The sequence below is a fragment of the Colias philodice genome, chromosome 20, assembly GCF_061535455.1.
Source record: "Colias philodice isolate Cphi_HAF_F1 chromosome 20, ilColPhil1 Martin Lab GWU primary, whole genome shotgun sequence".
Classification (NCBI taxonomy): Eukaryota; Metazoa; Arthropoda; class Insecta; order Lepidoptera; family Pieridae; genus Colias; species Colias philodice.
The window spans coordinates 2,120,085-2,147,238 of record NC_143105.1 but is presented as its reverse complement, the minus strand read 5'-3'; the positions used below and the strand labels follow the sequence as shown (position 1 = coordinate 2,147,238).

The 27,154-nt window shown below is 32.3% G+C and overlaps 2 protein-coding genes across 2 annotated transcripts; both read right to left on the bottom strand.

The window, feature by feature from the left end:
- Nucleotides 1-200: 200 nt before the first annotated feature.
- On the bottom strand, nucleotides 201-9,444 carry LOC149479283 (lysosomal acid glucosylceramidase-like). Its single transcript, XM_089707809.1, has 12 exons — nucleotides 9,341-9,444; nucleotides 7,433-7,560; nucleotides 6,482-6,524; nucleotides 6,251-6,398; nucleotides 5,147-5,303; nucleotides 4,384-4,544; nucleotides 3,966-4,089; nucleotides 3,536-3,649; nucleotides 1,843-1,990; nucleotides 1,360-1,436; nucleotides 816-1,105; nucleotides 201-475 (listed from the first exon to the last, which is right to left on the bottom strand). The coding sequence occupies exons 1-12, from the start codon at nucleotides 9,399-9,401 to the stop codon at nucleotides 379-381; spliced, it is 1,548 nt and encodes a 515-aa protein (XP_089563935.1). The 5' UTR covers nucleotides 9,402-9,444; the 3' UTR covers nucleotides 201-378.
- A 4,874-nt stretch (nucleotides 9,445-14,318) lies between these two features.
- Nucleotides 14,319-24,435, bottom strand: LOC149479282 (uncharacterized). The gene is made up of 9 exons (XM_089707856.1): nucleotides 24,142-24,435; nucleotides 23,770-24,058; nucleotides 23,398-23,490; nucleotides 22,271-22,321; nucleotides 19,426-19,573; nucleotides 18,773-18,897; nucleotides 18,065-18,184; nucleotides 17,222-17,363; nucleotides 14,319-16,544 (listed from the first exon to the last, which is right to left on the bottom strand). Exons 1-9 carry the CDS (start codon nucleotides 24,277-24,279, stop codon nucleotides 16,175-16,177), a joined length of 1,476 nt encoding a protein of 491 aa, XP_089563982.1. The 5' UTR covers nucleotides 24,280-24,435; the 3' UTR covers nucleotides 14,319-16,174.
- Between the last annotated feature and the right edge of the window lie 2,719 nt (nucleotides 24,436-27,154).

Sequence of the window (27,154 nt, the reverse complement as noted above, 5' to 3'; positions counted from 1 at the left end):
AAATTATTCATCCAATCTATCTTAGAATAGATATTAGATACTACCGAAGTAAGTAAAACATAAGAATTAATCCATTAACATTTTTGAAGTACGAAACTTCTTTATCAGGGTTGGAAAAAAAGATAGTATTAATTTTTATTTAGATAATATATTCAATTTCAAACATAATTTTATAAATATTGGTTTCATAAATTACAATTATAAGTATATTGCATAAACAAGTACCTATTGTATAAGACAGAATATTTTCACAATAAAATCTTTATTTATTTTATAGTAAAAAATACACGTGTTTTATACTTAAGGTACATATTATAAAATAGCACTTGGAGTTCTTAAGATGATATAATAAAAAATTACAAGTATTTTCAAATATCCTTAATTGTTAAATTCGACGGTCACAATAGAATTTGCGATGAGGTCCAACACCATGGAGTCGTCCGAACGCTTCACTTTCACCTTCCTGTTTCCTCCACTGAAACATAAATGGTTAATTTACAATTATTTAAAATATTTTCTTAATCGTCAATATTAATAAAATAAAAATTATTAAATGTAGTCTTCAATATTATATGGCCTTAATCGCTTTGTTCATGTATTTATTTAATATCTGAATCTTATTAGATATACCTATAAACATTGAGTAGGTACATACTAATATTAGTATACCTACTCAATGTAGGTAGATAGAAATTATAAATGAGATATCAATGGCACGAGCTTTATCCTAATAAATCCAAAATTATAACCATTCACAAATTGCCATTAAAAAAGTACGTTAATTTTTAAACGAGATGACCATAGACAATACTTACGTATTAGCAAGGACCAATACTGTTGTATTTCTGGGCGTCAAGAAAGCTGCATTAGGTATGGAAGACTGTAACAGTCCCTTTGATTCGGAAACTTCGATTCTCACAGACCCTTTAGGCACAAACTTGGAGACATGTCCTAGAGCGTAGTACATTGGCTGTTTGTAAAACTCTTGGGCGGTTGCGTTCACAATAACGGCGGAGTCGACGAAATTTGACGCCCAGTTTGGTCCCCCTGTTGTATCTAGGCATAAATTCCAATCGATCCAACCGCTCACTTCGTGGTTCAGATCCTGGAAAATACGTTTCGGTATATTTTTTGTGTGTCTACTGTCTACAGGTGGAATAGAGAATCGTTAAGATTTAAAATTTGAATAAACGAAGCCTCGGCTAATGCTAAGACTATTATAAGCTTTAGCACCTACATGTATGTAGCTATTATAAAAATAGCCATTAGAATCAATTAACTAACAGAATATGTCCAGTAGAAAAAATAAATTTTTGAATAAGTGATTGAATTAGTGTAACAAATTGCCATTTATATTACCTGCAATATTGCTTTTATATACGAGTTCGCTCTGTCCCACGAGCCCAGAAGAACTTTTATGTCGGTCGGTAAGAATCCTGAAACACGTATCAATGATCATCAAATCTGACAGATATTACATTTAGTAAATACTGAATTCAAATAAAGTCACAATGATATAAAACATATTTTTGTGTGTGCTTTGCTGTGCTGTGCCTTGCGGTTTTACACATTTTGCACCACTCGTATTGGTCGCGTGGTAACTATGTTGCCTATATGTTGACCCTACCTGTTAGTAATATTATTCATGCAATATGCGAAGTAAATACATGCAGTACTTTTTGAGTTGAACATACACACAGTCAAACAGACAAAAATTCTAAAAACTATTTTTGGCTATCGATTGTAGATCGGGTGACTATTATTAAAAAAAAATATTCAATGTACAGTTTTGACGTTCTTACGATATTATTATATTATGTACCTATAGATTCTATATCTTACCTGCACAAGCCTCAGTGCCCATTATGAACTTTCCTGGATACTGATCTATAGAAATATCTAGAATTTCCGCTGGGACTATGGCATTCGCGTAATAATGCACACCAACGCCATCTATGTATTCAAGGGCTTCTGGATACTTTGCTAATAACTGAAATCATTAACCACTATATAGAAAAAATAATAAAATAAGTAAAACAAGTCTAAAACAAAGTTGCTTCCCGGCTTCCCGCTGTCTATGTATGCTCATAACTTTAAAACTACGCAAAGGACTTTGATGCGGTTTTTTTAATAGATAGAGTGGTTCGTGAGGAAGGTTTTATCCACAGATCAAAGAAACTAAAGGGAGATATGGTTAGGGGGCGGGGCCGATGTCGCAGCAATATGCCCAAAAAAAGAACACATGCTGTTTGTTGCATTCAGTTGACGTTCGACCGTCGGCCGGGTATTATTTGACAATGCCGTGTTGTTCCGTTAAAGTTTGTAAAAACCGAAGTGAAACCAGCAACTTTAAGTCAAATGGAATCACATACCATCGGTAAGTACTGAAAATTATACGATTTTCTTACTAAAATTTCAAAAACAATATTACGTAGAGTGATTTCTTGTCTTCATTATGTGACAGAAAAACAGTCACAATAATTTATGTAAATAGTTTACAATGCTTCTTCTGTACGTGACTCTATTCAAACGCGAAGTTCGAATACCGCAATGTATAATGAACATAATAAAGCTAACAAAACGTTCGATCGTGTAGTACAGGCCGCTGCTCGCGGTCGTTAGTTGAGGATGCGCGTCGAGTGTGTCCATGTCGATAAGATTCGGATTTTTTATCGTATTATGTATTATTTTACTACCTTATTTTTATATCATAATGTATTACTATTAGCTTAATATCTGATTGTATTATTATTATTTGATAGGTACTCGAGCAATAATTTTATAGTAATTATTATACATGGATTAAAAAAAGAAGTCACTTATTTCATACTTATATTACTTTACAATAAGTCAATAGGCAATGCTTTATGTACTTCATCACCATGAATGCTACCATCAAGGTGTCCATTTCTATTTTCTACGTAGTTACTGTATTGCCTATAAATTGTTTTAATTTTAACGTTTCTCATTTTATCGACAAGCAATCCCTATCGTAAACGCATATCTTGCGGCTGTGTGGTGCTGTATACGTACGTCACTTACAATCTAGTGTGCGAACGAATAGTCGCTCTCAAATTTTTGTGTGATGACACGCACACAACGCGAAGTATTGTTTTTATTTTGTTTACTGTTGTGTGCGTAAATTTGTTATGAGACACAGGTTTCGTACTCAGCGCAAGCGATTGGCATCTCTCTAGATCTCTATGGTTTTATCATTATGCTTTTATAAAGTTTTAGACAATGCGGCGGCAATCTATACGTGGCATACTGTAATTGTAAACAAACACAATATCATTTAAACTCATATCCACTTCATATTATTGTATTAATATTAGTTTTTTTATTATCTGTGCTATGTATTCTATATTCTGTATCGATTCCAAAGCGAAATTCAAGATCTTTTGTCCATACGAAAGAAAGAATTATGAAAATTTGTGAATAAAGAACTATAATCGGACCTTAAAACAGTAGATAGATTAACTTAATTTCAACACTTTCATGAACGTAACTATTATAAAAATAAAGTTTCACACACCACATTAAAGTATAAAGGAACCGAGTAGCGCTGGTCATCACCAGTCAAGATTTTGATATCCTTGAATGTAGAATTGCGCACCGTTGGTCCTAAATATTTGGTAATCCAGCTACCCTGCAAGTTATTAAAATAATATTAATAGTACATAATATTCATAATAATTGTAGACGACTAGCTTTTCGTCCGAGTAGTCAAAAAAAAAACCCGTATAGTTCCCGTTTCTGTGGAAGTTTCAAACTATCTTTGTACCAAATTTCATCTGAATCGGTTCAGTGGTTTCGACGTGAAAAAGAAACGGTCAGACAGGGTTACCTACTTTCGCATTTATAATTTGTAAAGCAATATTTGACACACAGAAACGTATATAATTTATGGTTATGTTATAATAAAATTGATAACCGAAAAGTTTGATATAAAAGGCATAACATACCAATTCACTAGCAGTCCATCCCAGACAGTTGAATGGAATGACTCCAAGAACTCCATTCAAGGGCTCGTTGGTTGTGGTGATACCCCATATTGTAATGTTCTCCGCTGCGTATTCTTCAATGAATCTGGTTTCGTAATTTCAGTTAATAAATATTATGTTTTAAATAACGTTTGCGAAATAAAATCAGTTTAAAACTTGTTATTTGCAAAATTACACTTTCTAATGTTTATTTCTGTTGGAATTGCATCAATTAATATAAATAATACAAAATTAAAACAGATATAGAGTTTATATGACATTTGAAAATACTATAATGAAAAAAGTTTCTTTTCGGCTTTCTCTCGTAGTTCCAGCTGAAAATATTTAGAGCGAAGCAGCATTTATGAAAAAATTTATTTACCATCAAATTCTTACTCACTTTATATGATAATCAGCATACGTCTGATAGTATTCAGCCTTCAATCGACTGACTCCAGTATACGCGTTGTTAGTTTTCATCCACACGGGCGGAGACCACGTGGTGCCCAAGATGTTGACGGGAACACTGCTTGCCGCATTTATTGCTTGTATCATGGGTATCTAAAAGTTATGAACATAGTATTTTGTGGGTTTTACATCCATACTTAATATTATAAATGCGAAAGTAACTCTGTCTGTCTGTCTGTCTGTTACTCAATCACGCCTAAACTACTGAACCAATTTGCATGAAATTTGATATGGAGATATTTTGATACCCGAGAAAGGACATAGGCTACCTTTTATTGCGAAACATGTACCACGGGCGAAGCCGGGATGGACCACTAGTTTGCAATATATAAGATGATGCTCTAGTTGCGATTTTAAATAGAGGTAAGAAACATAGAATACTTTAGCCAAGAATATATTACTTAATACAATCGATAAAAAAAATTATAAAAAATATTAAAAGAAAATAGAGCAATGATTAGGATTTAGGGGCGTCCATTACTTATGTTAATTTATTGTGTGTTGCAGTTGAGTGAACACAATATGCTCTTACCTCATACGGCATACCTATCTACATAATTTACCTATATATGTATTATGTTTTATCTTTCGTTTTAATAATTGGACTATTAATAAATAAGATATGATTGAAATAAATCCAGACTAGAACAAAATTCCGCCAGTTATTTTTTAAATTTAATGTTTTCGTGAAATACCTTATATTCATAATCCTCTGGTGACAAAGTGTAATTGGAGAGATTAGCATCATTTACAGGCAGTTCATTGTACGCGTATGCACGTGTAGAGAAATCGCATCCGCCAATGGGAACTCTCACAAAGTTGTAATCCAACCCCTTGCTGCTATAATATGACCTAAAGGGAATAAGATAATATATTAGCAACTTGGCTATACTGATTTCAGACTTGAAACACTTTTCATTTAACTTAGTTAAGGTTTATGTAGCAACCAAACGTTTCAATCAGCCGTTTCAAAAATTGTCTTGGATAGGTAAACTGCAAAATGGTCAAATGATATCACGTGATATCTATCTACGTTTAAACATTTAATTTATTACTCCTTAGTTAGTTCTTCTCAAATTTCTCTATTTTGTACTCGAAATACATACGGCGAAAGATATTATCGTTTTAGAAGCGTCACAACACAAAACTTTTATTTACGTACTAGTGTGGTACTAGCTTTCCGCACGCGGCTTCGCCCGCTTTGTCTAAAACCTAATCAATTACATACTAAAACCTTCCCCTTGAATTACTCTATTAAAAAAACCGCATCAAAATCCGTTGCGTAGTTTTAAAGATTTAAGCATACAAAGGGACATAGGGACAGAGAAAGCGACTTTGTTTTAGACTATGTAGTGATGAAGAAGCAAGAGCCGAGATCGCCTGAGCGCGCAAGAATATTTGCAGAGGTGCATTACCCGCTTTTAAGGGATACTGAAAGTATTGTCGGGAACAAATACATGGATTGGTAAGATTGAGGAAATGGAAGTTTATATAACTTTACTCTATCAAAAAGTGTCATGGGATAAGTACGATTGACGTGAACGAACGAATAGACTGGGAAGGGTAAAGAAAAAAGTTTTTTTTTTTTTTTATTGGGAATAGGGAAGTGCTTGACCACAATCTCGCCTGATGTTAAGCTGCAGAGATGTGGTCTAAGATGGAACGCGCTTCCCTATAGAAGGTACCTGTTCACTCTACGCTTGAAGACCCCCATATTGTACTCGTCGGGGAACACAGATTCAGGAAGCATGTTCCAGTCCCTCGCGGTTCCGATAAAGTACCGTACTCATATCACTTACTTTATCAAATAGTCCCGTATAGTTGAATCTAAGCTCATCCAATTGATGCCAGCAGCGTCAGTCACTGATCCACCAAACCCTTGGATTTCTTGATGAGTCTTGTCCGGTTGTATTTCAAAAGTATTACTACACAAGAGGCATAATGTACCTGAAATATGTGTGAAAGGTTTTTTTTTAGAAGAGAATCATTATTACAACAATTGTTTATATTTCGTGTATAATTAAACTTACTTTCTCCTAAAGTTCCCTCGCTTTTATTGAATCGAAGGCCACTCTGAAATATAAGTAAATATAGGAAAAACAAGTTTTGAATCTGTTTGTAAAATAATATGTAAATGTGTATAAACAGAATTCAGCTTTGAAATATCAGTGAGGTATCAGGTTGTAGGTAAATTATGAGTGAAGGAAATTATCTCTTCATGGGTAGTTTATTTTTATTACGATTTAGTTTAATTTATTAAACCACATACAAAGAAACTTCTTAAAACAGTTTTATAAGAGTTATTACACAATTTAGTTATATTATTTGATAAATAGGTAACATCACAAACCTTTCGCTTTGTTAGAAATTATGTAAACGTTTGTCTTATTTTAATTGCGAGACTTATCTCATAAAACATTAATCATCATAGCAAAGGCTTAGATGCGATTGATAACTATAATCTTTTAAGGTAGGTACCTAAGTACCTAGGTATTTCCGTAATCAAAACTTGTATTCTTTGTGTTTCTAAGGATTTATGATTGTAGGCTGTTTTTTTGTTTCATAAAATAGTATAATCACCTTATTAAACAATTATGCGATTATGAATGTGTTTTCTGCCTAAAAATTTTCCTTGAAAACAAATGAAATAGGTATCTATTAAAAAAGCACAAAACTATATTTAATTTAAATTTGAATAAATTATTTTCTAATAATCGAATTCGGTAAATTACTTCCTAGTGTTCTATGTAGTTACGTATCAAAACATGATCCTGAGTATATAATAATACTTATGTTCTGTGAACGTGATTCAATTGAAATAATTTACTGGCATATTTGTTACAGTTTATCTTAACCCATAGTCCATAGAGTACCTAAAGTAATACTGTCTTAACCATTCTTGTTACCTACTTATCTAAACATGATGCCTTCTTATTACAAATATAAAACGTTCTCCATAGACACTTTTATTTCTATCTTACCTTCGAAGATGTATAGATCTTGTACGACCCTTGCTCCGGTTCATCCCTAGTGAAATCGTCACAGTATGTCGCATTACACACACACACAACAGATTGACCTGATATCTGCCTCGCCGCACATGGTGTATCTAAAAATAGTGTATTTTTAATAGGAACATATAAATAAATCTATACTCATATTATAAAGCTGAAGAGTTTGTTTGTTTGAACGCACGAGTGTCGGGAACTAGGTAGGTCCCATTTGAAAAATTCTTTCGGATTCACGGACCACGGTTAAATAATTTTAACGGTTAATAAAATACAGCGTTAAGGAATAGACTTGGAATTAATTGACAGCAAAGTCTCTTTAAATAATAATAAGATTCTTCTTCTCCCTTTCAACGGAACCCTAAAAGAAATACATCGTAGCAACGGTTCAAATATGAAAGCTTCTTTTTAAAATATAAAAGCTCATTAAAACCGTAGCTTATTTTTAGTTTTCTTTTGTATTAAAAATAAATATTTCACTTTGTTCAACTGCTAATTTCTTACAATGTATATTTGCACTAAGATATAAATATAACATCGAATTTGCGACACGCGCAAAAATTTAATTATCATGTTTGCTCTAAGTAAACAATATCCACCGTGGTATGTAGATAATGAGTGTAATAAGACTGTAAATAAACGGTATTCTCTTGCTAAAATAACATTAATTTTTTAGTGTTTATTTAAAGAAGATAGTTACCTATAAATTAAAATTCAAACATTAAAATGGACTTCTAGCATAGTAAAAAATCGTTATAATATGCTTCTAGTCTTGGGCCCCAATCACCAAATAGTATTTATGCTTAGGTATAGGTATAGGTACTACGTTATATCATGTCATGACCGCCTCCTTGGTACCTACAGTGGTTGACGCGTGAGCGTAGCATCGAGGGGTTCTGGGTTCGATTCCTGGTGGAGACGAAGAAAAAAAATGTCTCGGTCTGGTTGGACACAGAAGGCTGATCACCTACTTGTCCCTAAAAGAAACTCGATCAGTGAAACACATGTATAATGCATCTGCCCCTTACCCCACTAGGGGACATGGGACTTAATATCATGTACCTACCTATAATATTTGGTAATGAAAATGTTATTAGCATAATTCACTTTATAAATAGTAACTCTATTATTCAAATACTACGTCACACATAGTTACATATTTCTATTCTATATTTTAATATTAGATAATCTATATGTAGCTTGTAGATATAGGTACCTAATTTATGCACCTCCTTGAAAGTAATCCTGGCGATGCCTAAGCTTCTGTAGTAAATGAATAATCATGACTACGAGTTCTACTTGTCATACTACTCATGCTAGTAATACATCAACATAGTCACCAAATATCTAAGTCAAAATCAATGAAGAATTTTGTGATATTGCAAATGGAAGTCCTCAATAAAAATTAAAAACATTTCATGATTTTTTTTTAATTTTATTAAAAAAATTTAATTTTCTTACCAAAGTGAAAACTTGGATGATAAGGATCTTCATTTCTTGTTCTAAAAAAATCTATAAATTTTGACTAAAATTGGAAATTTTTTTTCGAAAAATCTTATTAAGTATAGATTTTCATTGTTTTACCAAAAATGTCTTATAAACTGCTTCTGCTTTGGTTCTTACTCAAAATTATACACGAATGTCTTATTGTGGTATGGGATGGATCCTGTGTTCTTTGAATGTGTTCGTAACTAAAGTTGGTGAATCGTAGTTAAATTTTTCCAAAAATCTCTTAGAGGTCTTTACAGTGACATATAATATTCTAATCATGATTCATTTCAAAATTATATTTTAATACCTAAGTAGGTACATGAAACGTAAAGGTGCCTAATTGATTGATCTATGAACGCATGTAGCCAAAATAAATGAAAAGTATCTCACCTGTCTTAATCGTAACAAAACAAGAGACGAATATGCACAATGCTATGATATTGGAAATCATTTTATTTATTTTTTAAATTTAATAATTTTGACTTCCTACTCCCTCTGCGTCTTGGAAGTGAAGATTCAAACGCAGATACGAAATATATATATTCAGAGTTATCTGTGTTTCTGTTGTCTTAAGGAAATCTGCTATTACATTACATATATACATTTTTATAATATGTTTGATCAAATAACGCATATAAACAGGGCCGGCCGGTCGCGGTGTCGACTAATATATACATTAGACTTTTTTCCTAGGGAAATTAATCGACATTTAAATAAATAACCAATTCAAAAGAATTCAATTTTTTCCATCAGATTCGTATTTCTGATTTTTGTAGAAGGCTACACCCGAAGCCCTAATCATGAAGCACCCTAATCTTCGGAAAACTTTCTTCCTTCAACTACGTTGTTACATAGTGTCGTTATTCTGACATTCTTCTTCCGAGTCCTGTGCACCCAAATAATAGCGCTAAAATTCATTCGTTCTTGAGTACCTTATGAATATAGTGTAACTAACATTATCTCTCTTTATTTTATTAGAAAGAGAAGATGAGCTCCGAAATTGAACTACTAATGTGTACTAAATTTACTTACTATCGACCTACCACGCAATTTCTACAGAAAATAGCCAGCATGGAATTCTGTACTTGCTCTACAAATCTTGTCACTGAGAAAAGAATTGGTTTTTATTCGATTTTCTCTTACTATATACTTCACTAGAAAACTACTTACCTAATCGATCTATTTTAATTTTTTTAGCTCCAGAATCCGTCCTTGGAATTTGTACAAACTTTTACATTTATTTTATTGTGTCAACTCTAATGTGTAGCTTATCTATGGTTTTCAAGAGAGAGGTAGGTATTTAGTTGAGGAATTTTTACATTTTATTTTGCATTTTTAACTTGTTTATGTAAAATGCTCAAAAGCTAGTAATTCTAACCTGTCTAAAGTCCAAAACGTTTTCGTATAATACCTTCTGAATTATTTTTAATATGTACCGTACTTACACAAAATATTTTATTGATGCCAAAAAAATCCATATACTATTTTTTTACATATTATATCAAGACAGAAAAACTGCGAGTCGGATTTGCGAGGGTTCTGTATAAATAAGATAAAGGCTAGATAAGAATTAGGCATTTATGCAATCAAAAAATTGAAGACCCATAAACTCTATGAACGATCATGACAACACGAGTTAAACGTTGCCTATCCCGGATTTTTTATTAATTTGCTGCTGTAGTCGCAATCATCTCTGAAATCAACTGTCTAACTTTCACGGTTCATTAAAAATAGGCCACTGAATAGACTTGGAATACACAGACATCGATGTCTCAATAATAAGATTCCGTTTTTTCCTTTTTACGGAACCCTAAAAGAATAGGTATATCGTAGCAACGCGAACGGTTCTAATATAAAAGCTTCTTCTTCAAATGTAAAAGCTCATTGAAACTTTCTATTCCTCTAAACTTTTATAAATGGTTTCATGATCAAAAACTGAAAATGATCTTAGGTTCTTTAGTAATTAATAACCTTCACAAGGGGCAATACAATGGCCTATTTTTAGTTTTCTTTTGAATCTAAAATAAATATTTAACTTTGTTCAACTGCTAAAATTCCTTGTATTGTATATTTGATTATTTGCACGATTTAAATATAACATCGAATTTGCAACACGTAATTTTTTTTAATGTTTGCTCTTCGTAATCAAATAATCATTGATTTATCGATAGTTCATCAACTAAACCGGAGCTAGGCAACGGTTGAAGTGATTCTGTGACCGCGCGCTCTCCGCCCTCTATCTTGAAACGGTTCACCGTACTTATAATTTTTTTTTAAACAAAGGAGAATGGGCATTTTACTATGGAAGTTGGGCCTGAACCCTTGAGTTGGACCAATACACATGAGATATTGTTTTTATAATAGATCATAACACATAGATAACGGGAAAAATATATATAAAAAAATAATCAACCGGGTTTTTGTACAGTCACATCAAGTTTTATTTCTTTGTGTATAATATTTTTTGCAGTAAATAACTGTTATAAGACAATGATAATATCTTTATGTTACTCCAATTCACTTTCACTTACAAATACGTACTAATCTTAAGCCTTCTAATAACCGTAATACACTAATATTATGTTTTGTAACAGGTACCTATACCGTGTTTATTATAATTCAACGTAGTTAGACGTTTTTTGTGGTTAAACTCAGTCACTCCAGTGACATTTAGATTTATATTTACTTCACTCAAATTAAAAACACCGTTATTGTGCGCAAAATAATAGCCAAATAAATAAAACTTTTTGCCTTGACTGTACAAGAACCCGGTTGATTTATTTTTTTATTTTATTTTTTTCGTAAAGTGTGTGTAATGATCTAGCACAAAAACAATATTTCGTGTGTATTGGTCTTAACCCAAGTTTCAGGCCCAATTTGCCCATTCTCCTTTTGTAGAGAATTTTGTATTCTGCAATATTGATAATAAATACAAATAGCAAAAAACCCATAGGATATAGATAGATTTTTGTGACCTTTGACCTTGAAATTTACCATATTATGTAGGTTTTGAGACAACTTTTTGGGTGTCAATATACAAGTATTTACTTGCTTACAGCTGGGTATCTCGAATTCCGAGATTCTTACTTAAAAGATTAAATGACTGCGCTATTAGATCAAATGAGCGAATGCTCATTATCATCCTATTCACATATAAGTACATAGAGATCTATTCTGTGTATAAGTACTACCATGTGAAATTCTTTTAGTGTAAACTAGAGAAGTATTTCCTTGTTCTAATAGTGCGTTCTAAAAGATTCTATGCAATGTTCTAATACTGCAACTGTTACAACACTGAATACGATTTTCGTTTATACAAAAGAATGAATGAATGAATGAATACGCTTTATTGTACACCATTACAAACAGGAAAAAGACATATACATATACAGAAGAGAGACATGCACAAATGGCGGCCTTATGGCTTTAGTAGCCATCTCTTCCAGGCAACCAAACACAAGATAAAAAAATATAAAATCATGACAGATGGTATGCTCTTGTACTAGCTCTAGCTCTATGTTCGTGTGGTCTAAATGCACCGTAATAAGATGCAGTTTGTTTATAAAAAGTATTTGGTCGTATTTACTCAATATCAAGTACCTAACGTTCCTGATAAGAAAGTACCTACTTATCCTACTTTTAGCATGTGTTATATTTGACTTTTTACTAACATGAAAGGAAACCGAGATCTTATTTAATTTATTAATTATTTACATGATTAAATTATATTATATAACTACCATATTTGCTTATACATGAATATCACTAAAGAACAGGTACTTCACTTTTTTCCTACTAATATGATCATTTTATTGAAAAGCGAACCGTGTTTCCTTGAGGTGTATGACTATCTATGGGATAAATAACTATATCTACTTATATGTCTGATTAACTGATTTTTTTCGACTGCTGCAAACTCTTTTATAATATTAGTATAGATTAAGAAAGATATAGCCAGCTAATAATCGTTTAAAGAGTTGGTTTGTTTGAACAATTCTATAATGAACAATTCTATAAATAAATTGAAAAATTCTTTCGGTGTTGGATATCCCATTTATCGAGGAAGGCTTATAGCCTATATAGCTAGTAGTGTATATAGTTCAAACAAAAAATATACTCACTGGGCGTGAGCTATAGTTGGTCCTTTGGGATTTGAACAGTGCAACCCACGTTTCTACATGCATGAGCCACTGAGCCGAAAAAAAAAACAATTAAAAATAGCTTATACTGTGTTGCTTTTGTTTGCTATTTTCTTTCCCCCATTTTCAAGTATAAACATTATTTTTTTTACGAATAATTATGTTTAGTGTATGCAGATATTAGTGTTGCAGGTATGGAAACATTGTTGAAGGTTTAAATAAAACAACAAAAATTGTGAATAGAAATATATTCAAGAATAGTCTTTACAAATGTTTTTAACTTTTTTAATTATATTTTTATGATAGAAGGATGATGCAAAAAAAAAACGAGGAATACTTAAGTATATATTTTCTTTTAAATTTTCAGGACTACATGAGAGGCACCAGCTTTCAATTTTCAAATAAACTGAATCGAAACTTTTGAGGTAACAAATACAAAAAAAAAACTTGAATTGACAACTCCTTTTTGAAGTCGGTTGATGACCTTTGCATTGTGTTAACAGATAAATCATCATCAAATCATAAACATCGTTAGTTCACAATCTTTCTAGCCAAATTGAAATTTACAATATGTAATTACAATCCCGCGACAGATTATAAAACTAAGGGTCGGCGCAGATATGGCGCAGCGCATTTTTCACTGCCAAACTATTATCGACATTGTTATCATCAAAATAAAATTCAAAATCAAATAAAAACTATTTATTTCGGGGAGCATCGAAGCGTCACACGCGAAAAGTTCGCTGCGCTTTTTTGAATGTTATTTCAATAGGGGCAATGTCGATAATAGTTTGACAGTGAAAAATGCGCTGCGCTTCGCCATATCTGCGACGGCCCTAACAGTATTTTTAATCTTATGATGACATATGTCTGTATTTGAAAAACAACTTAATCTATCTAGTTATAGAACATAATCTTACTCTAATAGTAACCATAATAAAACACGCACACATACGCACAACCAAATATTTCATATTGAGATTAGAAAGTGTTTAAATTCATTTCTTTAAAATAAATAAATATAAACCTATATATGTACATATTATGTACTATATACAAAAATAATTTATTTATAGCTAAAAATAATTGAGTATGAAATTCTAATATATCATGAGTAGTATTATGTTTTTAATTTTTTTTATGTTCTTGATGTTAATGAAAAAAAAAAAAAAAAAAATATATATATATTATGTATCATTACAGAAATATTTTTAAGGGGTTAACTACAAAATTTTCAAATTCGTAAAAAAGAAGAATCGTAAGTAATAAAAAGTATGAGAATTAAACTAATTTTTATTGCGCTAATAAGTGTCGTTATCGATACATACAACTGATTCAACATAATAAATGAAAATTAATTATTCTACCTTATCGTTAGACTAGCCGATTGACCCGACTTGTCTTATTTTAGCCAGAATAAATTAAAATTTAGCCTATGTTATAGTTTTTTGATCGTAAAATAAATAAAAAAATCGGTCCAATGGTTTTAGGGCAAGTATAATATTTCTTTAAAATTGGGACTAGTATTTGACGCCATTTTTTAAATCGAACTTGTTATGGCACTCTTTATTTTGTTCATGCAATCCTGTTGAACCTAATGCATTTTTAAAACCTTGCCATATAGTATTTTCTAGTGTTGATTTTACGCGAGTATTATACATTAAGAAATTAAAGATTTTAACGGATTTTAAACGCTGCAAAGTGTGCGAAACGTCAGGAAAATAGTATATTGAATAAATCGCGCTAAAAATCCGTTAATATTTTTAATATCTAAACATTGCCATAACTCAATGCATATTGTCAAAAAAAACTTTCTTTGTCACACATAATTAAAAATAATGCATAGTTTCCACTTTTAAGAACCGCAACCATCATTTATTTCCACTAATCAATTATTTCAATTATTTTATTACATTGCCTCTTGCATAGAAACAATAAAACTGTGTCCACAAACGCACGATGCGACGTTGTCGCGAATCGAGATACTATTACTACGTATGGAGAAGACACCGCCTACATCACTTATGTTCCGCTCAACATAGGTCAACCGGCCACACTGCACTCAGTCGCTTTAATAGCACGATGGTCACGTTCATGTTATGTTTGTTTCAAAACAAAAAAAACATGAAACTCATCAAAATATATCAATTCAAGTGTGTTACGAGATTGCACTAATAATTCAAGTAATGCGGCACATTGCAAAGGAATAATGTTGCATCGGTAATTAACTAGATAATCATTTTTAAAACTTGGTTCGAGCAAAATTTTTGGCGGGCGCCATTTTGCGTCATTTATCATAGACTAAAAATTTAAGAAATAGCATTGGGTATGAATGATGTCTAAATAGTAATATTACACGACGTAAATTTTTATAGTGGAAAATAATAATTTTACACATTTATGTACTGTGGATATTATTTGAAAAAAAAGGTTGAAATCTTGAAAGATGAAAATTAATTACCTACGTATCATTTTTTTTGTTACATTGATTGGTTTTAATTGAAAAGTTTTTAATAAGTTTATTAATAATTTCTTTATTAGATTAATTATATTTTTTTTACATTGATTGTTTTTAATTGTTAAGTATAAATAGGCATAATATTTACAAAGTGTCGCCTCTATAGCGGTGAGTTGGTGACCTCGCTTAATCTATGACTCACTAGCCGCGCGCACAGATTTTGTTCGTGGTGTCTCCTCTATACTACTCTATATGTCACAATGCAAATAAGAGTTAGCGCGCAAGAGCAACTTTTGTCTCCGCAACTATTTTGTCTCTCCCATCAACTCTATGGGCTAGTATGAAAGTGCGCGCACGTAGCGACGCAACTCCCCATACAATTGATGGGAGAGACAAAATAGTTGCGGAGACAAAGTTGCTCTTGCGCGCTAGCTCTAACCATCGAATCACAATTATTCAAATTTCGAACGATACGTATTAATTTGACACGTCAAAAATTAGTGGATTCACGCTTCAAATAACATCGTCATTTCGTCATTTTCCTTCACATTCAACAATCGTGCACAATTCAAATCCACAACACAACACAACACAAACAATTGTATCCAGCCAGCCAGCAGCTCTTCGCTAGGTTTCCTCACATTTCATATTGTCATCAATTGGCGCCACTTTTTGAATTTCGAACACCAACCCTTGGTTAGTCTGTGGAAGTTTTATTTTATAGTAATCCGACGTTGGTATAGGCGCGTTCGGTTTCGCGTGGTCTTTCCTAAAATGCCGACTCAAATGGCCCGTTTGCGTGAATTTTCTATCGCATATTTTGCATTGGTATCTTTTTTCGCCTGTATGTACTATTTTATGTTGTTTTAGTGCTGAAGAAGTGTAGAATGTCTTTCCACACTCGCAGGCATAATCCCTTTGGCCGCTGTGACGTTTTACGTGAACGTTGTAGGAACTGCGCGTTACGAAGCCGCGGTGGCAGTATTTACAATTATATCTGGAAAGAAGCAAATATTTTTGAAGTGAAAACTTCTTTAGCGGCGTTGAGCACTTTTTCTGTAATGGGTATAAAATCTTAAACTCGCGTCAGAACACGTGACCTGATCGAAAAAGCGTAAGACGGATACCATTCCAAAATATCAAACATGCTCAACGTTAATAATCAAGTTTTCACTTCTGCCGGCACTCCCCCAGTGCAACCCCTCTTTTTATATAATACGTATTTTTACATGAGTAGAATAGTCAGGTTATTAATACTTTATGATATATGGTAATTGATTGAATTTTAGAACTAAATCATTAGAATTTTAACAGAAATCTACTTCTTTACGGTACAATTTTGACGCTGTTTTATTTTTCTAATAAAATAATAATAAGACAATGATTGTAACCAATTTTATCAAATACCATTCGCCCGCGTTTTCAAAGGAAAGACCGCATAGTTCCCGTTCCCGTAGGATTTCCGGGATAAAACCTATCCTATGTGTTAATCCAAGTTACCCTCTATATGTGTGCTAAATTTCATTGTAATCGGTTCAGTAGAATTTGCGTGAAAGAGTCACAAACACACATACACACACATCCTCACAAACTTTCGCATTTATAATATTAGTAGGATGTGTCTGGAGATAAAAACTTAATATTCATTGTTGTCGTAATAAAAAAAATATTTACCTAACTTCCCTTTTATGTATCCGTACATGAATGGACAAATTGCCAGATGTGGCAAATGTCTTTTCACAGAGATGACAAGAATATGGCTTCTCTCCGTTGTGTACTCTTTGATGCACATTGAGATCCGCTTTTATTGGGAATCCTGGAATAAGTTTATTTTTTAACCCTAATAAGTAATCAAAATTTTTAATCCTTAATTATAATACACAGTCAGCCACAAAAAAGCGACGTAAATCCAACTTTATTTCATTCAAATAAGGTCTAATTTAATTCGATGTATATTTATTGTGTTTTGTCAATACACCCTTATGTGATGCTAATTATGCATAATTTCGCTTTATTACCTGTGTTGATTAGTTGAGAAAACATAGCTTAAAAATAAATAATAAAAAAAACAAATCGAGAACTGTCATTATTGTGCACATTGGTTAAAAAAGATAGATAGATAGATTTTTGTGAGTTTAAATTTTAAAGCATTAATTTTTTAAATACGGTAAGTAGATTTTTAATAAAAATAATTTTAATTCATTGAGATATACATATGGAGACGACACCGCCTACATCACTTATATTCGGCTCAACATACGCCATATGGCTTAACTGCACGCTCATTTTTTATTTGTTTTAAAGTGAAACGCATCAAATATGCCTTCGTGTGTGTTACGATATTGCACAAATAATACAATTATTACGGGAAAGTGCAAAGGAATAACTTTCATCGGTAAGTACCTAACTAGATAATAATTTTTAAAACTTAGAGCAAAAAAATGGCGCACAGATTTTGTTCGTGGTGTCTCCTCCATACGTAGTATATTATCTCAATGTTTTAATTATAATTTATACCTTTCCCACAATCCTGACACAGATACGACTTGACCCCACTATGCCGTTTCATGTGTATCGCCAGTTGACCGCTTTGAACGAAACTCTTGAAGCAAATGTTGCAATTAAATAGCCTTTCACCTGGAAAATTGAATTTTTGAAGTGAAAACTTCTTTAGCGGCGTTGAGCACTTTTTCTGTAATGGGTATAAAATCTTAAACTCGCGTCAGGACACGTGACCTGATCGAAAAAGCGTAAGACGGATACCATTCCAAAATATCAAACATGCTCAACGTTAATAATCAAGTTTTCACTTCTGCCGGCACTCCCAGAGTGCAACCCGTCTTTTTTTATTTATTTTTTGACAAAACTACAGTTTTTTTTTTTGTATAATGCTTAATTAATTATTAAATTTATAATGCTTAATAATTTTTTGTATATTTACCAAAGAGCAAACAAATATTTGTGCTTATGCATTATTTTTACATTCAGTAAAAAGCTGTTACACATGCATTCATCAGCAGAATTTATTACATTCTTATTTTAATATATATATTTATTTGAATCAATAAACTATTATTCAATTAAAATAGTACGATCTTCGCGGCTCGAAGGACCAAATATTTAAAAATCGCTATATACACAGAAATATAATAAAAAAAAATCACTAAATGATTACAAGAATACTTTTATTGTTCACAGCTTAACTTTCACAAAAAAATATCTTACCTTTATGCATACGTATATGATTAACAAGCGCCGTTTTTTTTCTAAACTGTTTTGGACAATATTCACAATGATATGGCTTCTCACCAGTATGTATCCTTTTGTGTTGGAACAAACCGCTGTGTCCTCTGTAATAAAATAATTTGCTTTAAGTCATTGGCTTTAAGTTATAAAACGATCTAATGGTTATAGTATATAACCTTATAGTATACTAGGTTTCCGCCCGCGGCTTCGCCTGCGCATTCAAAGATAAACCCGCATAGTTCCCGTTCCCGTGGGATTTCTGGGAATCCCACGGGAACGGGATTGCGTCATTTTCCAGGGATAAAAAGTAGCCTATGTCCTTTCTCGGGTATCAAAATATCTCCATACCAAATTTCATGACAATTGGTTCAGTAGTTTAGGCGTGATTGAGTAACAGACAGACAGACAGATATAACCATTAGATCGTTTTATAATACACTAGCTTTCCGCCGGCGGCTCCGCCCGCGGTTTCAAAGAAAAACTCGCATAGTTCCCGTTCCCGTGGAATTTCCGGGATAAAACGTATCCTATATTACTCGTGGTATTATATTTTAAGTTTAGCCTTACGACATTTCCTAAAGCATAGAAATGGCGAAAACACGAAATATATAAAAGTAATAAACAGAACTCACTTGAAAGTCGCAGGACACTCTGTACACTTATAAGGCCTTAAGTCCGTGTGGCATATTTTGTGCGAGTTCAAATTACTTTTGGAGCTTAGTATCTTGCCGCAGATATCACATTGATGCGGAAGCTTGCTGTGTGCTACCGTTGTTCCATCTTGAGATGAAAAAAAAATATTTTTATTTATTACACTTTACTATGCTAGTATGCTAATATTCTGTAATTACTTAAAGCTTAAACTTATAGCACAGAATACATAATAGTAGCTAAACGCTACAGAACGGACACTTTTTGCCTCCCGCCAAAATTAAACACTTACCTCACCCCGCACGATCAGGCTAAAATGGTCCGCATTTTTCTACAAGGACGATACGCAACGAAGATTGACAACATTAATCAAATTGACTAAAAGTAATTTTATTAGTTTGGATTTGTGATTATCGTTTTTCGTAGAAAATGTTTAGATATTGTGCTGTTTACGGATGATGTGAAGATTTTTGTTTGTTTCTTTTGATTTAATCGTATAGGAGCTACCAACGTTGACAAGTGAGAATTTTAGTATAGTTGGTTTTTTGATATATTGTTCCTCTAGCTATTTCGGTTAGAGTCCGCGCAGTCTGGCTGGCCGGAGTGGTTGCGTTCAGTAGTGCGCATCTTATCTGCACAGGAAATTATCCTTAATTTAAAGTCATTTTTTAACGCGTAATTTTTAAACTTTTGCCTTTAGATAGATCCATCAATCATAATTTTTTTATTGCAAGACGTTTTTTTCGTTGTTAAATAGGTGCCAGACGCAATTTTTAATTTCGTTTTTATAAAAAATTCAAATTATTTTAGAATGTCTGTAAATTTCATATTATGTTCTTCAAACATAATATAATCTAAAATTAATTAGCCAGACGCTAATTCGATTGTTAAGTATTAAATATGTACAAATAAAAACGTAGTGAAAGTAGGTAAGTATAACAATTTGATGATTGTGTATATGGAGAGATAGTTTAAAGTGCAAGACAGATAGAAAGGGTCGGCCGCGAAAATTAAATAACAATAAACAATAACTTTTTTTTTTCGAAAATATAAGATGCATAGAAATTGAATTGTTCCTACTCTAGGATTCCCTGTGTTGTGGGAATAAGTACCTTCCATTGGTACATTTTATTCCTTAGGTTAAAAATAAACTATTAGGGTACATCAACAATCTTCTATACAAAACAATTTTTTTTATTACTCAACTAGCGACCCGCCCTGGCTTCGCACAGATGCGATGCTGATACTAAAATATATATATATAAATCTCGTGTCACAATGTTTGTCCTCAATGGACTCCTAAACCATTTAACCGATTATAATAAAATTCGCACACCATGTGCAGTTCGATCCAACTTGAGAGATAGGATAGTTTAAACATGTAGGTACCACGGGTGAAGCCGGGGCGGACCGCTAGTATACTAGCTATATAAATTCATGCTAACTAGGGGAGACCGAGGGGAGTTGAAACAATTTTCACGTTTTGTTTAATATAACTTATACTATTATCAGAAATCTTATGGTACTGGTATCAATCGATAGGTTATTCTATACACTTGCGAATGGTTAGCATAAATAAACGGTAAGCGTTGAAAATGGTGGTGAAAAATTGACTTAATCGTAACAAGTCAACTTGTTTCAATTCCCCTCATACCGAGGTAAGATGAAACAGAGGTCGAGGAGAGTTGAAACATAATGATTCTGGGGAGTAATAGGAGCTGCAAAATAAAAATGATGATTGAATTCAAAGGTTTTAATTAAAACTTATAATTTCAAGTAATCAACGACCTTTATAAGTAATATTTTAATAACATATCAGTCAAGAAGGTCTAATACAAATAATAAACACCTAAACTACTAAAAATTAACATGCGTAACATCAATTATAATCAGTCGAATCAACAAAATGTTTTACATTTTTATAAAACTAAATCTTTTACATAAAATAGTTAATAATCTGTCGTTTTTAAAGTATAACAATCAGTACCTACTATAAACTATATAAGGAACAATAATTTAAAAAATGTCAAAGACAAAGTAGACGATTCGGCTTAGACGATAACATAAATAATTCTGACAGTGAGAGGGAAGATGATGATGATGATGATTATGAAGATGGCTTTTTAAATTTAACAATGTAATTGTTTAACCTTCATTGATATAGTTTTTATTCCATTCTTTTTAATGTATGGTAACTTTAATTTATTTTTCACTTTTATGTTTTTTTTTTCATTTTAACTTATAAGAACAAGTGTAAATAATATTGTATTCTTGCAATTATTTCCTGTCGCATAATTAAAATACACTAGCTGATGAGCTGCATGCTTCATTACTTTTTTTTATTTATACTCATTTTTTAATACTTAACAATCGAATTAGCGTCTGGCTAATTAATTTTAGATTATATTATGTTTGAAGAACATAATATGAAATTTACAGACATTCTAAAATAATTTGAATTTTTTATAAAAACGAAATTAAAAATTGTGTCTGGCACCTATTTAACAACGAAAAAAACGTCTTGCAATAAAAAAATTATGATTGATGGATCTATCTAAAGGCAAAAGTTTAAAAATTACGCGTTAAAAAATGACTTTAAATTAAGGATAATTTCCTGTGCAGATAAGATGCGCACTACTGAACGCAACCACTCCGGCCAGCCAGACTGCGCGGACTCTAACCGAAATAGCTAGAGGAACAATATATCAAAAAACCAGCTATACTAAAATGACTTCTTTTTCAACGTTAATAGCTCCCGTACCATAACTCAAGAACTCAATTGATTTTAATAAATCGATTTATAAAAGAAAAAAGAACTAGTCCTACCTTTTTTCTTGCGCCCTCTTTTTTTCTTTGTTATTATCTCGCCATTTGCTTCTGGAAACAAATGTAATGTCATGCTTCAGTTTCAAGATGTGATTATTAATTTTTATGGAAACTTGATAAAAAAAGTTCAGTTCAAACTTTAAAATGAAATAGAAGGAATACTTAAGGCCGTGTACGCGGTCCGTGCGCTGTTTGGCTCAAATATGTGATTTTTCAAACCAGATTGTCCATCAACCACTTATCTTACAAACATATGAATTACTAATAATTTTAGGAAATTTTATTGTCTATGTAGTTAGTTAAGAGTTTTTTTCAATTAATACAGTATTTCTGAATACCATCAAGATAACTGAGCCGATGATTGCTTGATTTCACTTTTAGTGTCAATTTCGAAGCTAAAAATATCTGAAATTGCTCACAGATCTAACACACAATTATTTTTAACTAACTGCAAAAATCCTTATTCAAATAGTTAGTTAAAAGATTTTTTTATTTTGGACTCCTAACTTACGAAATTAAAATCCGAACAATGTGAATTTTTTTAGAAATTATAGTCGACAAAATGATTATTTTCACCAAGATATTTGACTTTATTGAATATAATTTATACATATTGCAATAAAAGAATGTCTTACTTATAAGATAAAATTTAAAAAATCAACTAAGGTACCTCTATTATTTTTCTACAATTTTTTTTAAAGTACTATAAAACACTGCGCGCGACCCGATTAAAATCAGTCGGCAGCGAGCCTTTCCAGAGAGAGGACATGTTGCTCGGCGCTCTCCTGTGGACCTATGCTGTTCATAGTAAAAGGATAGCGCAAGCCGCGATCTATCGTAATAGATCGCGGAGTTTTTGACTTGCGTTAAATAGAATATGCGCTCTTAAGAGGAAATAATAAGAAAGTATGTTATGTAATTAAAGAAAATAATAACGCTTTTGACTATTAAAAATGTATAATGGACTACAATGGAAATTTCCAGCATATTTGTATGCCATATGGTGGAAAATGAGAAAATAATATGAGATGCAGTTCAAACCTTTTGTGATCATGTTTTATAAAAAATTGGAATCAATGTACAAAAGTAATACCTATATACAAAAAAATTATAAAAAAATCACAAACCTTCAGCTTCTGGTGCAGTTTTGAACTGTATAAGTAAATTTTCATCATCATCATTCCAAGTATCGTTTTCATTATTGTCGTTGTAACCAGGTTCTGAAATTAATATTGTTTTATGAAGTACATCATTTTTAGTGGAAATTTTTTATGGCAAAATTATGGTTTTCTGATAAGACATTACTAGCTGCTCTGCATGGTTTCACCCCCGTGGCTCTACTCCTGTTGGCCGTAAAGTTAGCCTATAACCTTCCTCAATAATGGGCTATCTAACACCGAAACAATTTTCAAATCGGACCAATAGTTTCCGAGATTAACGCGTTCAATCAAACAAACTCTTCACCTTTATAATATTAGTATAGATTCAAACAAGTTTACCTGACTTTATATCCTCATCAACAGCTTTTTCTTCTTTTAACAATAATTCTATAGATTTGTCCTTTAAGTCTTCTATTTCATCTTTAACACTGTCACATAGATCTTGTATTTTGTTTGTTATTTCAAAGCATTTTTCTTTCTCTATCGTAATTATTGTATCATTACTTTCTAGAAGGTTCCTTAATTTCTTCTCACTCTCTACACATTGTAAATTGAAAATATATGTTTTCTTCAACTGCCTACAGCAATTTTTACACATGAGCCGTGGCAAACCGTCCTCTTCATCAGGCTGCAATATTATGGAAAATTAATAAAGAATTTCATTTTCTGCTATTAAATTATATAAATTAATGATAAAAACTTAAAGTTTACCTTTATTTTTGTACAATCCGACAGCATTTCACAGTATAATATTTTCGCGTAATAGCAAGTGAAAATATTAAAAGTTACTGGGCATCGTTCAAGACATATTCTACATATGTCCTGAAAGTCTGTTGTGTCAATTTTCATATTTTATTTAATAAGAACTGGTATGAAAAATTTGGTGTATTAATATTAAAGCTTAATGTTTGAGTATTTTTATTTACTGTACTGTTTTAAAACATTATTGTTATTTGAAGCAATTCAAAGACGATATTTGATACCTTGTTATGACATTGACATTTGTCAACATGTTCACATGTTCACAGAGCATAATATGAAATGAACATGTCATAAAACAATCAAAATTGAAATTATATTTTGCATTTTTTATACTTATATAATCACTTTTTTGTAATTACTTCTTAATTTTCATCATTTATGTTGTTGTGTATGTTGTAAATTTGGATTATTATAAAATTCGATCAGTTTATTGAGCTGGCAGCACGGGGTCACTTCGATTAAAATGGCTGACTTTTTGGCGGGAAGTCAAACTAAGCTGGATGTTTAATTTTTTCTGCGATTAAATTTTTCAACATTTTGTATAAATAGTAAATACTGTAAATAATTGTTCATTTAGTTAATTAATACACACCAAAATATATATTTTAAATATTATGGGAGTCGATTCGGTGGCGAAAGCCCCGTCAAAAAGACACTAAAAAAAGAAAATTGACTACGACGAAGAAAGATCTCGATTTCAAAAATTATTTTTACTAAACCAAATTATACGAGACAGTTCCCAGATAATCAAAGCACAGACTGTATAGTACCTATACGTAGAATCTCTCGACAGTGAAAAAATTGGTAATAAAAATCCAATAGCGCTTACTAAACTTTTCACTGAGCATGTTAAAGGTATTGCTGGTGAGCACAGAGTCAATGCTTTTAAACTTGGTGTTACATTTAAAAAAACAGTATCTAAAATGGAGAAATTTCTTTTAAAAAATAAATTAAAAGCATTTGTGTCGTCGCACTTAACAGAATCCACTAGGGTCATTCGACATGTCCCCACAGATTTAACAAGATATACAAGATTATCACTTGTGATGCGGAAGTGATTTCAATAAAACGATTCCAGAGAAAAGTAAATGGAAAACTGACACCATTAGGTACTATTGCAGTAACCTTTGCGACTACGACACTGCCGCAATATGCTTATAAACAAATGTTCAGATACCCATTCCAGTTGTACATCCCACCCCTGCTACAATGTTATAAATGCCTTAAGTTTTATCATTCAGCAAAAGCTTGCAGAGGTACACTACACAAATGTGCTCTTCATGTGCTGGACAGCTCATACAAGGAATGCGATGCTGAAGAAATTATATGCAGCAACTGCAGCGGTCATCACTTACTTTACAATCTCAATCGTCTGTGAGTCCGTCAGCCTTGTATCAAGTAGCATTTTTATATTGATACTTTACGTGGTATTCTGTTATTATTAATACTTAATTGTTATTGTTCACTTTTTGTCGCTGTTGTTTGCTAAGTTTCCTTAGTAAATTTTTGGCGAAATGCCGAAATAACTAATTTTGGTCCTTTATTCTAATCGATTTCATTTCCATATAAAATATTATCGATTATCGGAAACAATCGATACGATTTCAGTAAAGGCAATCTCTACACGTGTCAACAAACGATATGTCACAAGAATCATCTTAGGGGAAAAGCACAGGGAAAAGGCTTGGGAAAAGGACTATAATTACCACAGATCACAGATAATTACAGTACTCCAAAAGGCAAAATTAATAATGCGCATGCAGATCTTCGCTAATTATCGTATTTTCAGAAACACCCGAATCACCCCGAATCATTGAATTGTAAGTGCCCTAAACAATGTACTTGCATCTTGCACCTTGTTCAAAAGAAATAGGAGTTAATTCAGAGTCATACACAATCGAAAACAATATAGGCGATAGGTGACGACTGACGGTAGCCTGTCAGTCAAAAAATTCTTAAATTCGTCAGTCGTCTTTATATATAGGTGGTGACCGCACGTATTATCTCTGTATGAAATTATAAAGAGCTGCTGTTACATCCCCTTCTTATTTTTGTTTCAAAGTTGAATTTTCTGATAAAATGATTATTTACACAGGTAGCAGATAGTAGTGGGGAAAGTGAAAATTAATAAGAGCATAATGAAAGTTCTGATCATTCTACGATATCAGAAATAGAAATAATCCCTGATTCTGTAAATCCTTTGGACTGAGATTTTAATGATTAGATTTCTACAATTTAAATGAAAACCAGTGTTTGAAAATCATTTATTTAAATATAAACTTTGTCTTATTTTAATCTTCCATGCATCCATGATTACGCCAGCTTCAGTAAGACACTTTAATAGTTGTAAGTATAGAATTTTCCGAGTAAATCAATACAACAAATATATATTCGCAATCGTGTGGTTTATCCTCGCTATTAACTTACATTGAATTATCGGAACAAATTTCAATACTTATCTCTTTTACCATAAAATCACAATAAAATAAAACTCATAATTTTATTGGTCTAAGATCCGAATATAGGTCGACCTGTACCGGCGTGATAATAGAATGAGACCAATTTTATAATAAACTAGCAATGCGCAATGCCCTGCGGTTTCACCCGCATAGATAGCGATATCGTTACAGTGAAAAGTCTACTATAGGTCGGACTATAGGTTTAATTTTTAATCACATGAAAATCACCTGTACCCCGTCCCGCACTACGGCCTTTTTTTTTTTGTTTTAGTGGGGAAATCTTTCATAGATGTGTTCCGTCAAGACGCATATTGGTAGAATTCCTCCGTGACCCCCGCACTACGGCCTGCTCGAACAGTATTGGTTAGGGAGCCAGGTGCAAATTTGGTTAACTATTTCCTCTCAAGAGATAATTCGTCAGACGCATGAGAGTATAGTATTATAAAGCCTCGTGAACGTCAGCTGGCGCTCGGTTGGGGGGGTGAGCGGTTGTAGCCTCCCAC